The sequence below is a fragment of the Lepidothrix coronata genome, unplaced genomic scaffold (assembly GCF_001604755.1).
Source record: "Lepidothrix coronata isolate B3197 unplaced genomic scaffold, Lepidothrix_coronata-1.0 Scaffold0, whole genome shotgun sequence".
NCBI lineage: Eukaryota > Metazoa > Chordata > Aves > Passeriformes > Pipridae > Lepidothrix > Lepidothrix coronata.
This window is the reverse complement of record NW_016690180.1, coordinates 10,615,664-10,630,581: the sequence shown is the minus strand read 5'-3', so window position 1 is coordinate 10,630,581 and position 14,918 is coordinate 10,615,664. Positions and strand designations below refer to the sequence as shown.

The 14,918-nt window shown below is 36.8% G+C and overlaps 1 protein-coding gene across 11 annotated transcripts in view; it reads left to right on the top strand.

Moving 5' to 3' along the window:
* Positions 1-14,918, top strand: part of N4BP2 (NEDD4 binding protein 2) — a 43,819-nt gene that overhangs the window by 14,397 nt on the left and 14,504 nt on the right. For 6 of the 11 annotated variants that reach the window (XM_017839715.1, XM_017839800.1, XM_017839562.1 and 3 more), the window contains 9 exons: positions 308-1,535; positions 2,386-2,510; positions 3,698-3,786; positions 5,460-5,536; positions 7,319-7,474; positions 8,582-10,920; positions 12,336-12,421; positions 13,109-13,151; positions 14,015-14,259. In XM_017839715.1, coding sequence (XP_017695204.1) covers positions 308-1,535; positions 2,386-2,510; positions 3,698-3,786; positions 5,460-5,536; positions 7,319-7,474; positions 8,582-10,920; positions 12,336-12,421; positions 13,109-13,151; positions 14,015-14,259 — 4,388 coding nt within the window. Of the gene's footprint in view, positions 1-307; positions 1,536-2,385; positions 2,511-3,697; positions 3,787-5,459; positions 5,537-7,318; positions 7,475-8,581; positions 10,921-12,335; positions 12,422-13,108; positions 13,152-14,014; positions 14,260-14,918 lie in introns of those variants that run through there. The other 5 variants (XM_017840057.1, XM_017839918.1, XR_001878817.1 and 2 more) reach the window with 5 other exon arrangements.

Here is a 14,918-nt window from a genome sequence, read left to right as displayed (position 1 = left end):
ACTTCACCTATATGAGACAGTTTAGAAATAAGTGTCCATTTAAACATCCAGTGCTGATATTTTTTCCAGTTAAACTTTGTAATTTTTACGCTTATTAGGTTATTATTTTTCAGTATGTCTGTATTAAGTTCTGCCTTCTAATGAGATCAAGGGAGTTGCAGAAGGTGTGTTTAAAGATGAATTGGTAAACTGTCTTTTGGTTGTTTCTTTAGTGGTGATAAATGCTTCTTCAAGTAAAAAAATTGCATGTACCTCATATTGGGTTTGTTCATTGACCATGTTTTATTCTCTTTACCTTTTTCAACAGTAGAAAATGCTATGGATCATCTTCTAGAGCTGTCCACTCATGCCAAAGGAGTAGCATCTTCAAAAACCTTGGGTTTTGATTCAGCAGCAGCATCATTAGCTCTTGTTAATCAGCAAAGGTCTGTTGCAAATGAAAGAATGGTGGAAAGTACTGCAGAACAAAGTAAACCTGGAGAAGCCATAGAAAAGGTCCTGTCATCTGATGTGCAGCTGACTGAAGAACTGGATTCCTTAATAGAAAATGCCTTTCAGAGTTACAGCTTAAGTGATGAATTACCTAATTCTGCAAATGACCAAATAGTACATAAGCACCCTGTGGAGCACGATGGCTTAATTGAATTTTCCGAGTGGGAGAAATCTGATTCAGTTCGCAATGTCCTATTTTTTCCACAGCAAGCAGAGACAAATAATGAGGTTTTAGAAAACTTCTGTTCTCAGCCACCAGTGAGTCAGCTGAGCATCCAGACAAGCTCACCGGCTGCATCAGGCACTTTTACACAGATAATGGAAGATTCTGATTTGTTGGAAATACATGCTCAACATGATGTAGCTTCAGAAGTGTACAAACAATTAAATGGAGAAATATCATCTGAAAATTCTGATCAGACACAAGATACTGTTTTGGATCAAAGTAGTGTCACTCCTCTTTCTGGTGAGTCCTCCCAAAGCCCTCTGGAACTTGGAGTAACTGTCACTGGAGATCCTAATTCAAGGTGCCTGGAACAGCCCAAAGAGGTAGTGACTGCCTTTAACAGCTACCAGAGCACTTCTCTTCCAGAGGCATATGTCTCTCTTGAAACATCCAGTTTGAAAACACAAAAACCTGCAGATGTTCAGCAAACTCAGCAGGGTTATAACTTAAATTTTTCTACACCATCAGGTCAATCACAGCAACGCTGGAATCTCATGGCTCCTGTGTTTTATCCATCCAGTAGAAGTCACAGCTTTGTAGTTCCTGTGGCTGCCAGTCCAGGGCAGTGGAGACCTGGTTCAGACTGTAGGACTTCAGAAAAAGGACTTTTTGTTTCCTCCCCAGTGGTTTCAAATGCCTGGGATAGCAACCCTTCTCTGAAGGTATGGGGAAATCAAGATAGAAACTCAAAATTGAACCTCTCGCAAGTACAGCAACCACGTGTTTGTCACATGATGAGAAAAAAGATGCATCTTATAGGTCAAGTACTTGTTCTTCTCAGAGGTGTTCCAGGATCAGGAAAATCATATTTGGCAAGGTAGAACATTTATATTGTGAGCTTCTAAAAAAAATCGCTTAATTGTTTACAGGATTTAGCACAGGCAGAGACAATTTTCTGACATTTGTAAATATTTATGCTTATACCCTAAATGCCACAGTACATGCAGCGTGATGACTAAGAATTGCTGGGAGCCGAGTTACTTGCAGCTCCTTGACCTCTAGTGAAAACTGAAGTAGTAAGGGTGAGCTTTAACTTGTCACTGGATGAAGGAGTTTGTCAGCAGAGTACCATTGCCATAGTGTTGGATCTGCTGTGTTCTTCTAGTCCCTGTTTATTTCAGGTGTTTCCTTCGAATAACATCTATGGAAATGTGCCATACATTTCTGCCTGTTCTTTACAGGCAGAAATTCCCCTTCCACTGTGGGAATTCTTTTGTATAAATAGTATTTGTGAAGCTTCTTGGGGTGAATTTTTTATATATTTTCTTACTTTCCAAAAGCCTAGATTGATCTTAGACTGGCTGGCACTTGAAACATTTGGTGCAATTAAGACTGTGTATTTGTCAGTGTGAAAGTGTGTCATTTCATGTAGATGGAAAAATACCTCTCTTCTTTTTTTTGAAATGAGACTTGAAGGGAACCTCTGTGAGCTCTCTCCCCTAGATAAATCCTCAGCTTTTGGAAAAAGGACAGAAAGTATTATAGACCTATAATATAGACTATTTGCCCGGAGGGTGATTTTTTTTCCCCTCACCTAAATTTGCTGCTTCCATTCCAAATAATCTTGGTTTTGTGCAAGAGACTAAAAAAAATGTATGTGTGGTAGCAAAGTATCAGGGCTTGGGAGAAGAAGGGGGAAAAGCTATTTACTTCTTGATCTTTCACAGGAATATCCTTGAGGATAACCCAGGTGGAGTAATTCTTAGTACTGATGATTACTTTAATAAACATGGACAATACCATTATGATCCCAATTGCTTAGGGGAAGCGCATGACTGGAACAGGAAACGAGGTGAGAAGTAAATAAGGGATGAGCTTGCTCATTTACAGTTCAGTGCTTGTGTGCTGTTTAAAAAAACCTGCCTGGCTTGTAATGCCTGCATCACAGGACAAGCATTTATCCCATCATAGAAGTATTTTTTAATATGTGTGGAAAAATAGTATGAGCACAAACTCAGAAGTCATCCATTCATTGTGTGTTTTGCAACTAAAAATGCCTGTGTTTTTGTCACAAGATTATTTTTTCCTCAGGTTTTGTCATGATGTGTATTTTGGTTTGTGTCCCCTTGCTGGAGTGGTTACCTATACCCTCTCCCAGAAGTACTACTTCTGAGATGATCCATTATAATATGCATATGCCATAAGTAATGAGGATGTTGATACAAGTAACACAGATATTTTCCTGCTCTTCATTACCTTTTTTCTCTTGAGCATTAAATTGTTGGGAAATTTAAAACTAAATTACAAGAGCAAGACAGAATTTTTTTTTCCCTTTTCCATAATCAGTTTATTTTTTGACAGTGCCTTATGCTAAACTCCCCACAGAACAACTCTTTTAAAGCTTTCATTTGCTAAATTTGAACCATGATCACTTTTCTACTGTCAAATTTCTACCAGTGGAGAACTGGGTTGATAGAAGTATATGGTTCAACAAGTAATGTGATTGTTCAGACTCATTGTAACATAGCTACATAGAAACATGATGCTGTGTCTCAAAGCTAGTGATTCTAAACATTTCATTACTGTGTATTTAAATTACAATAATTCATTTGATTTTTCGTATTTTATACAGTTTACAGAGTGGGCTAATCTTAAGACTGTTATAAAGCCAAGAATTTTGTATGCAACAATGAAGTCCACTTTAAGGTGATCATGTAGGTTTTTTTAGTTTAATTTACTGATTGATTAGTCATCTTGGTGCATTTTACATCTGCATTTTCATTCCTTGGTTATTGTACCTACCTTAATTCAAAAGAATAATGCCATATCTCAGTAGCTTTATGTGTGAGGGGGGATTTCTGAAATAGAGGGTCTTGGAAGAGATCAAGCTGTGGCAACAGTTTTTCACACAGTGGTTAATCATTGTGGATTATCTACTTCAAAATAAAACAAATTTAGAGAATTAGTATAAATGTTATGTGTTCACCCTATTATAATGAAATTAACTGTATCACATTCTTTTGTACGTGTGTTTTTCAGCCAAAGAAGCATTTGAAATGGGAATCACTCCTATAATTATAGACAACACAAACATACAAGCATGGGAGATGAAGCCTTATGTTACTTTGGTTAGTATTACACTTTGACCAATGTGAAAAGAGATTGTTGACCAGGACGGCAACAACATTGTTTTAATAGGGGATTGTCTTTCTCAGTCTAGGTGCTATTCCACAGTGAAGTTTGGAGTAAAAAACGTGTTACATGGAATCATATTACCCAGTGTCATATTCTGTGCATATTCAAGTATTGACCTGACCGGGCTTCCAAGAGGCAAAGCCCAGTACTTTGTACTTGAGGCCAAAAATAAATAAATTTTTTTCCTCTTTCATATGATTAGTAACATTAGAATCTACTTTAAAAGATAATCAACATTAATCAGTAAGAATGATATTTGATGCTCTGTGAAACTTGAAGACTCAGCCTCTGTTTCACCTTAAATATGACATAGAGACAGATACCAGCTGACCAGTTGGAAGTCTAGAGTTATCAGATGTTGCTAGCTTGCTTGAAGCTATGCAGATTTACTTAATGTTTTTTACTGAAGCCATGTAATCAAAATAATGCACCTGCACTATTTTATGGTAGGAGTGTGGTGCTTTTATTTAGTGACTGAAAGTGACCTGCTTTAGTTTATTAAGTTAATGCAATCTACATTCAACTTCCAAAGTTATATTTAATTATTTAAATAACTTGGTGAACTTCTGTTATAGGTTTCTCATACTCCAGTTTTATGACCTTCTCACCTTTTCATTTAATAGTTTCTAAATGGGCATCAGCACTTTCAGACTCTAGCTCTTATTTTGCTGTTGGGCATTCAGTGTTTTGGTTGGTATTTATAGAACTGCATTATTTTATGAAATTGGTTGTAATTAACAGAAATAATATATTGGAAGAAATATTAGGAAGTAGATCTTTGATTTCTCTTTACATGATATAGAAAGACATCAGAGAGTGTGGTACATAGAATTGATAGCTTTTAAGCAGATCCTCTACATATGCTGCATGTGGTAAGGGATTAGTGAACAGTGGGACTTAACACAGATAGTTTTTATTAATAAAATGTTTCCTTGCATTTATTAACAATCGTCAGATTAGCAGTTCTTTCATAAATTATGTCCTTGATTTTGCTGTATATTGAAATAAAGATGCAACAAAAGTTCTTTGGTAAGATGACAGGAATTTTTTCTGAAAGCAGGAATGGGGAGAAACAGCACAGTACTACTCAGTGTTTCTCCTGATTAGACTTAGGCTCCTTTTCTGTCATGGTGAGAATAGACCATATAGGAACCATTTACTTGCAGCTCACTCAAGTTTCCCATGTGGCAGGAAGGTCATCCACAATAGCTGTGTTAATGTAACTGAATTGCTTGTTTTGGAGCTGGTTTGGATCTGGTCAGCTCTGAATGTAAGCAGAGAGCTTTTCTCTGTCTTCGAGAGGCTGCATAGACATATGCATGCTGTATCTGGAAAGAGGAGATGTTCTGCAGTCTTGTCTCAGAGGAGGCAATTCATGGCACACATTTAATTTTACAGTAAGAGATGCATATCCATGTTTTTAAAAATCTCCATTTACATAAGCATAAGTGAAACACTGAATGGAAGTGTTATTCCAAGTATTTAACAGGTATCAAAAAATATGAAAAACAGCTTTGAAAAAGCAGACTATGCATATCGTGTGCTTTGTCATAGAAATAAGAAATGGGTGATGTGGCTTGTTCTTTGTTATATCTGTTTTATTCAGGCTCAGCAGTTCAAATATGAAGTAATGTTCCGAGAACCAGACACTTGGTGGAAGTTTAAACCAAAAGAACTTGAAAGGTAAGACTTTAAAGGAGAATACCACATTTAGACAGTATATCTTTTACAGTCTATAAACTATGATTTTTAAAAAGGTATCACTTAGCACAGTGGCTAATGAAGTAGCAAGATACTAGTCCAGATTTTGGTGATAATAAGTAGCTTTTTAACATTCTTTTTCTACAATATTAACTTTTATGGGATTTTCTATGTATTAAAAGATTTTTTTGTCACCTTAGTTTAATTACCTACAAAAGATACTGTTAGCAATAGCTATTATGTGATGTTTTCATTATTCCAAGTTCTTTGTGTTTAAAGTACAGTGACTCTTCTTTGGGTTCCTGAGATTGGAAAAATGATGTCCATTTGGGGCTGGTTTTGCATCCAGCTGGTCTGTTGCCTTAATTGAAAGGTTTCTGCTGTCACTGAGTTTAGGGCAATCAGCACCTCATGACCTGAGAGGGGCAAACCCCTGTGCCTCACCACTGTTGCTTACCTCTTCTTTAGCAGGACCTTCTGTTACCTAGAGCCAAAATAAGCAAGACATAATCCCTATGTAAGTGAATAATAAGTATAAAATTGGCTGGATGCCAGGTTTAAATGGTATGATCAGTGTCCAAAGTCCGGAGTGAAGGCTGATGTCCCCCTATGATGAATACTAGGACTGCAACTATTTAATGTCCTTTTAATGACTTGGATTCTGGGACAGAGTGCGCTCATAGAAAATTTGAAGATGATACTGAACTGAGCAAGGGTAGTTTATTCAGCTTTAAGAAGAGAACATTAAGGAAGGATTACATTGTTTTCTGCTACCTTTTGAGAGGTTATAGAGAAGACGAAGAAGAACTCTGCAGGGATAGGGCAAAACAAACATCAGCAAGTTGAAACTTCAGGAATTTTGATTACATGAAAGAAAAATAACCCAAAACTTGCTTTGAAGTTGGTTATGTACTGAAAGAGTTTGCCCAGAGAGTTTGTAGACTTTGTCATTTGGGATATCAAAATTGGACATTAGAAAGCTCTGGGCAAGCTGATCTAGCTGTACCTCTTCTGAGTAGGAGATTGAATTATGTGGCCTCCAGATATCCCTTTCAACATAAGTTATTTTGTGATTTCATAATATCTGTTGTCATCTGAATTTGCATACTTAGCTCAAGATTGGCCGCTTTTTAAGTGAGGTAAGGAAGATTAGTTTCTTTGTTAAAATAGATCTTAAACCTTTTCTCCTGTATCTTCAGTTTCTGTTTTACCATCCTTGGCAGGATTCACTTGTTCTAGGTGGAAATGCTGCAGAACACAGTGCTAGTTGGTGTTTAACAGAGTTAGTGAAAATTTCAAGCCAACTCGTGTCCAAAATAATAGGTGAATAGGTTTTCCTCAAGGCTCAAGGAGTTCTTAGTTTAGCAAAACCAGAGAAAGAAGACTGAATTCAGAAATCTTCCATATCTAGTTTGGTATCCTGCATCACTGTCAGGATCTGATATGGCGTGTTTCTGAAACTTATTTGAAGATGATGCATTATGGTCAAAGTTCTAGATTTTAGTAATATGCAAAATATCCCATTGCAGTACAGGGACACCAAGTGGGGTGGAGAAGTCAAGTGGAACAGCAGTTTGTCTGAGATGCCCTGTTTGGAATACCTTAATGCACTGATACAGAAAGAATTGCTGTTTCACAGCTTTTCCTCTGGCTCCATGAATTCTTTGATTAATCTTGCTGTAAATTTATGAAATTATTATTTACTTTTTCTCTTCTGTCATTCTAATACACAAAATGTTTCTTTTTTTTTTTTTTAATTCATAGGCGAAACATTCACGGTGTATCTAAAGAAAAGATCAAAAGAATGTTGGAACGATATGAACGCTGCCTTACTGTTAGATCAATATTGGATTCTTCAGTTCCAGACAAATCAGAAGCTGCTGGTTGGAGTGAAGATCCTTCTCAGGAGGAAAGCCATAGGTTAGATTCTTTCACTAGCTTTGTAGCCTCAAATAAAAAGCTAAAAAGTCAGACTTCTTAGCAACAGAACCTGAATAATACTGTTGAACAGTGAATGCATTAAAAAAGAGGGTTAAATAACAAAAAAAAAAAACCACTACATAGTTTTCCTAATTTTTAAGAATTTCAGGATTTCTAGAAATGAGCAGTCAAGGGATCTAGTCACTTTCCAATGCTTTTTGAAATCGTCCCATTATGGCTGTGTGTTACTTTTCAAGAAGCCAATTTTGACTGACTTTCTCTTATCATAGAAATATGCTGTTGGATGTATGTTGTAGATATGAAGCACTTAAAATCTATAAAATGCTTTTTAGATGAGTGTAGTCCCAAATAGGAGCAAATTACTATTTCTAGATCTGTATGTTAGTGTTGATGTTATCTTTGTGGTAGAAGGTGGATTCTTCATGCAGAGTTAGCTATTTGCTCTTCCATATACTTAATTGAAACTTGCCTGGACTTATGTTGGTTGTATACATGACTGTTTTGTAGTGGCTAATGTGAATGATGCTGTGTATCATAATGCAGAGGAACCCAGATTTTATTGTAGTTATTATTTCATTTGGGTTTTGCATGCTTAACACATTTGAAATGAAATTGGCACTGATAATTAATGGAATGTAGTTGACTGTGAAGAATGGTTTGACAAGAAATGGCACATGCTCTCCTAGTTCTAGATTTTATTTAGCATTAAGGCATCAGGAGAGAACAACAGTCATTAAATAAAAGATTTACCAGATTTACCAGATTTGCTGTCTGAATGAGGAAATGTCTGGCAGCAGAGTGTTTCAGTACATAACTGAATGCTGGGAATGGAGGAAAATTGACTCCCGAGAAAGTGTTCTTAGTCCTGTTCTGTATTAAGAAGGGGATACTTACCAAGGAAAGTTGGTCTTTCCTTAGCTCCTTCTTTTTTGTAGAGGAGCGTTGAAGTTAGGGCTAAGTTGTCGTAAATTTGTTTTCCTCTCACTAGAGGTCTAACTAGAGTTAAACTCTCACTCTAGTTCTAACTGGAGTTAAAGTAGACAAATGCTTTAAGAAGGTTTGAAATGAGTTTATCTTTTATTCCAGTTTGTGTTTCAGAAAGACAGAGGCACATTCTGATGCAAAGGAAGAACCACCTTTTGCTTTTGATGCGGAGCCTCTTGAATTAGCTGAAGTTGATAAAACTTCTCCCCGTAATTCTCTAATATTAGAAAGCAGCTGTGATCCTGAACGTTTTCAGCAAGAGGAAAAAGAAATGAAAAATAACTCAGTGGAACGCAATTCTGAGAACAGTGCTGTTCAAGATGACTTGGATGTCTGTTTATCAGAGTGCATCGAAAAAGACCTGCCCTTGGAGAAGAAAGAAGAAAAGGGAGAAAAAGTAGAAAAAAATGCTGAAACAGAAATAGATGATGTTGATGTGATCACAGCTGAAGAGACTGCGAATTTGCATACAGGAGGAGCTGAGGAACACAGTGATAACAACACTGTCAATGTTCAAACTGCAGTTCAACAGTCAGGTTCCATGTGTATGGAACCAAAATCAACACAAACTAGTAACACAGTGGAACCAAGCAGTTCAGCTTTTGACACGTCAGGGAAACCTGAACTACTAAACTTCCTGGGTGACTGGCCTGTAGAACAAACAATGGGACAGAGAGTCAAAAGATCTAGAAGACTAGAAAAATCTTCTCTGAAGAGTGATAAGGAAAGTGAAACTCCGTGTCAGCAGCATCCTGAGATTGGTAAAGAGCAAGTGGGCCTGCCTGAGACATACACTGTTGAGAGAGGACATGAGAAAGAAAATCTAGCCTCTAGCTGCTCCTCTATTAGTTCAGATAAAGTTACACTGGAATTGCAAATGGTAGGACATTGGCCTATCTCAGCCTCATTAGAACAGAGACAACAAAGGTCAAGGAGAATGAAAACGACAAATCAGTCTGATGAAGGTAGAAATCCTGAAGGTGACATTGACATAAATGCTCTTGAGACTGTAGATGTGCTTTGTGGGACACCTGTGAGCACTGCAGAGCAACCAGATATAAAGAGTTTTCCTATGCACCAAGATGAAATAGTAGCCAGTGAAACAGGAGGTGAGGAAAAAAACCAGCAAAATAAGAGAACAAAGAAACATCACAGATTAGCCCTCACTTTTACAAACAACAGTTTGCCCCATCCCAAAGAAGAGGACCACTTGTCTAACCTTAACACTACAGAAGAGAAACAGGACAAGTACTTATGTAGACAAAAAAGTAGCCATTCACAGACTGAATCACAGGACTTTGCTCTCCTGTGGAGATTAGAAAAGAAAATGCTTTTTCCTGACACTACCAAAGTATTGCTTGGCAGACTAGATGGCTTCAAACCCAAACACATTGATAATGCCTCAGATTCTCAGGAAAAAATACCATATCGAGTTACTTATGATAAAAGTACGTTTGTAGAAGAAAGTGAACTTACCAATATTGATGACTCTGAAAAGCTGGATACACTGTGTAAGCTCTTTGAGTCTGTTTCATTTGAAGCTCTGAAAGATCTCTATGAAAGATGTAACAAAGACATAGACTGGGCCACAGGTTTGCTGTTAGACTCTGAAGAAAAGTTATGCAAAGCTGTTGATACCGAATGCTTTCAGGTAAGAGAAGCTGAGCCAGTTGTCGCAGACCTTGATTTCAAGGCAAGTACAAACTGTGGTGAGAATGTCAAAGACGGTGAACAAACAGCGAAAGTAATTGGGGCTGGTGGTATCTCTGAGGCTTCAGAAGGTAAGAACTCATCACTCAGCATTGCAGAAAGTAGGGCTGCCAAGGCAGCTGTGACAGATGCTGATGTACCTGACTCATTCACTGCTGCCTCACTGAATGATACAGAGGAACTGAAAAATTCCATGGACGCAGCCCCTAGAACCGACACAAACAGCTCAGCAGCAGGTGTCACTGAGCTGTCCATTTCAGGAAAGCAGTCTGTGGAGTCTGAGAGTCTTGTTGAAGAAACTGTAAATAAGCCATCACTTTTACAACTTGATGCAGCCTTCTGTACACCCGTGACTTTGCCTCATGGTCCTAACGCAACTTCTACCAATTTGAAATGTGGATTAAATAATGAAAGTGACATTAATCCTTCAGAAGGCAATGCAGAGAATTCCAAAGTGACTGCTTCTTTACTGGAAATGGATCATGTGCTTCTGGTCAGTTCTAGGAGTGATAAAGAAATGGAGGTGGATAAAGAAACCTGGGAAAGTTCTGAGGAGATATGTGGTAAAGAAGAAGTTGAAAGTCCAAGCTGGTCTGCAGCTAAAGCCAAGAGACAAAGCCCTATACCAGCATCACATGCAGCTTTCAGTATAGATTGCCTAGAACTAACATTACCTCCTGAACTGGCACTCCAGCTGAAAGAGATATTTGGGCCTGTTGGCATTGATGCAGGTATGGGCATAATTATATCTGTGTTTTTATGAAAAAACCTTGGTTTAGGTAAGAAAACCTTTATTTATTTGCCTGTGCTTTTTTTCCTTCATGCTTCAGTTTTAGGGATTAGATTTGCATAATTCCTCATGATACTGTTTGCTGTTGTTAATCCAAAAATGGAACTGAATTAAGCATGGCATAAAATATAAATGCAGTAATGCTACCGTTTGCCTTTGTATTTTGTACATGTACATACTTTAAAATATTAAGAAAATACATGGACTTATTTGCATTTTGAACAACAGGCCTTTGAGCCTATATTCAAACTGAAGAGATATTAAGATGATGAGGAATATGCAAATTGTGGCTGATTAGGAAAAAAAGAAAAAAGAAAGCTTTAGGCATCAGTAAAGTTGGGGAAGGAGAAGATAAATGGTTTAGAGAGAAGATGAAGTGTGGCTGTACTTAAAAGATGAAAACAGACTAGTCTGTTGCTGGGAGATGATGATTAAGGAAGCCACAAGCAGCTTGAACAAGCATCTCAAAAGTTACAGACTGATTGAGAAAGGAAGAGAAGAAAATAGAAGGAATATACAGCTTGGTGGTTTTCTCTCTGTTTCCCCTCCCCCCCTTTGTATTTCTTTTTTTTTTTCCTCTTTTATCCTGAAGATTACTTGATGTGATACCCCAGATACCTGATTTATTGGTGGGTTTGACTGCTGGCCTCTTTGCCTTCCATGCCTACCTCATCAAAAGAAAAAGTTTGTTTCCTATAGCAGAAAAGTGTTCTATTGTGTCTGAAATATGCCCTGTATTTTTATTTGACACATATGTACTTCTTGCTTTTTTAGTTTTGAAAGGATGAGAAACAGTATCAGAAAGATCTTTTAGGGAAAAGATGTATCATTTTGATACCATGACGATTCCTGCCATTTTCTTTAGAGTTAGAGGTGATATTTGGAATTTGACTCTCTGAGTTTGTGTGTTTGAAAGAAGGGATGTGACTGATGTTGGGCTGTGGTGGGTGTGTTGTGGCACAGAAGAGCAGTTGCCATGTGGATTGCAGTGGAATAGGGGGAGTCACAGTTTCACGAATGAAACTGTTGTAAATTAACAATGGCTTTGTAAAAGAAGGTTTTGCTAGAAAAATGGAAAAAGGGAAAAAACACCATTGTTCAGGTAGTCACATTTCAACAATATACAATTAAAGTTAACTTGCTTTTTTCCTACCCTTTCTGAGTTTTTGAACACCAGATAACAATTTCTGTGGAATGCTTTTTTGTTGTTGTTGAACTTGGCAGTTGCAGGTTTTATTCAAGCCTGACAGTTTATGCAGAATCTCCAGAACTAGAATTTATAAGTCCTGGCTATTGTACTTTAATTGCTGAGTTTTGTAGAATGCTTTAATGAATATATTTTCTTTGTTCCACAAGGATCACTGACTGTTGAGGATTGTGTGGTTCACATTGATCTAAATTTGGCAAAAGTGATTCATGAAAAATGGAAAGAATCTATTCTGGTTAGTAGATTTCTTGCTTGTGATGTGGTATGGCACACTTGTGCTTTATCAGACCATTCATCTCCATATTTCTTGGTCTAAATGTGTAAGGACAATGATAAAATATAATAGTAATTTAAAATATGTGGAGTATATCAGTATGTCATAACAATCAACACTGTTGAAAGTTTTAAGGTATGTCACGAGTGCCTCATCGTGAAACTGAGATTCTTAAAAAAGAAGGATGATAGTGCACAATTTCATTCCAAATTGATCGAAAATTCCACTGGCCAAAACTTATTGCTGTTTTTTTGACATGTAAAAAGAATTCTTTTATCAATTATTCTGTATACAGAACATCTCCATGTGCATTAATTGAGATGAGTTCTCCAACCTGTGTTCCTTCATAGTATATGAAACTTTGAGTGTTTTGGGGTAAAATTTTTGTTTGGTTTATTTAATTAAGGTTATGAAGTCTTAGCAGTGGGGCATATTCCTCTAGTTTGTATTTTCAGAAAGATAGTTCCAGCTTATAAATTCCACTTCATAATTACTTTTCTTAAATATACTTTTAAAATACTGAATCTTTGGGAAATACTGTGAGATCTTATTTTGTAGCTGCCTTACTTAGAAACTTAAAAGTTTACTTGCAGTTTTGCTGTGAAATCTATAACCTATAACTCTAATGATTTTACTATTTTTATTTAGAAGCGTCAGAGGAGAGATGAATCATGTAAGTTGTCTGCAGAAGGTATGTTGTATATTTTTCTTAATTGTAAAAATACTTAGGTCTCATTATAAAAATATTTAATTCTTTGAAACTTAAGTAATGTTGCAGATATTCTGTCTGAAAAATGATGGATTCATTTATTAAGCTAAACTTTATTGCCTTTGGATCCATTTACCTTTCTCTTGTGGAGGTGTGGGGTAGGGGAGAGAGGTTAATTATAAGCAGAATCACTAGTACCAGGCAGATGCAAGCAAAGAGCCTATCATTTTGTGTAATTCAGACAACTTAAAAAGAATCTCTGGCTGAACCAGACAGCTGTTTGGTGACTTCTGTAATATCTGTGACAAGAAAAGATGTGGTCAGAGAATTACTAGCAGAGTAAGATTTCTGCAGATGAGGGAGGGAGGTCAGAAATGCAACATTCACATGTTGTTCTTGTCAAAGATGATTGCAGCAGGAAGGTGGATGCCTTGTTCAAAAAGTGTTAACATCTCTGGCAACCCAGTTTTCATTCAGCTGTTGCCATTAACTCGTAGAAGTGTAAAACCAGATTCTCTTATAAAAGCAAACAACTCCACATACACACTTAAGGTATCTACAGGGTAGTTTACAGCTGTAAGATACGTCTTAACACTTGAAAATTTGGTGAGGAAGTATGATTGTTTTGCTTTTGTTTCACAAAGTAGATAAAGATGATCAGTCTTTGTAAAATGGAAGTGAGGAAGGTGAAAACAACGTGTTGGTTTCTGTTTTAGCATTAATAATCTTCTTTTAACAAAACTCAAACTGTCTAGGTTAAAAAACTTGTCTTAATTATTTTGGCATTGCTTGTATATAAGCTAATAAGTATTTTATTTGTCACCTCATTTTTATTGCTTTTGAAGGTCCTACTCTGATTCAGCAAATAGATACAGATGACTCAGAAATGCTGCTATCTCAGAATGCAGACAGTAAAATACAGAAGAAAAAAATGAGCTGGGCTTCAGGCACATCTAATGACATACAGATGAAAAAACCAGCAACATCAGACGTTTTTCCTTTTATGGATCACTGGAATGCTCAGATTCAGAAAGTTTCTCTCAGGCAAATAATTTCTGAAGAACTAGCTATGCAGGAGAGACAGGACATGGTATGGATAGTGCCTGTTTTTTATGCAGTTTAGATTTACTACTAGTAATAAAACAGAATGTGACTTTTTGGTGACTCATATTTGTGCTGCTGATTACAGCCTGAATTTGTGAGACAAATGCGTGCCAATTAGTATTGTTGATTACTGTGATACAGGACTTTGCTTTTGGTAGATGGTTCTGTTTGAAAAATAGTCTCATTTAGAACATAGTATTTTGATTGTTTCATGAACAGATCATGGTGCATTTCACTGTACAGGTTAGCATTTCTGTTTGGTTGAATCTTTTTTGATTGCTCACCCAAAAGCAAAGATCAGTGTGATTTGCCATGCTTTTGATTGTGACAGCAATATCAAAAAAAGTTCTTAATTGGCTCCATGCCTTGTTTGTTTAAAAGTGTATTGAATTGATTTTAATGTTTTGTAAGGAGAACCTACAACACTTTTAGCAGATGAGACACTTAAATAAGTACTTGAGGTTAATCTCAAACAAGTTTCTGTACCCTCTGTCAGAATATAGTAAATTTTTAATAGATCTTTACTGGTTCTTTATTTTCTACACAGTTCCCATACCCTGCCTGTTGGCCTGTGCCTAATACTGCCCTCTGCTGCCCCGCTGGTGTTCACAGTAGGCGGTTTTGTTTGTAATTGTCTCTGATAAG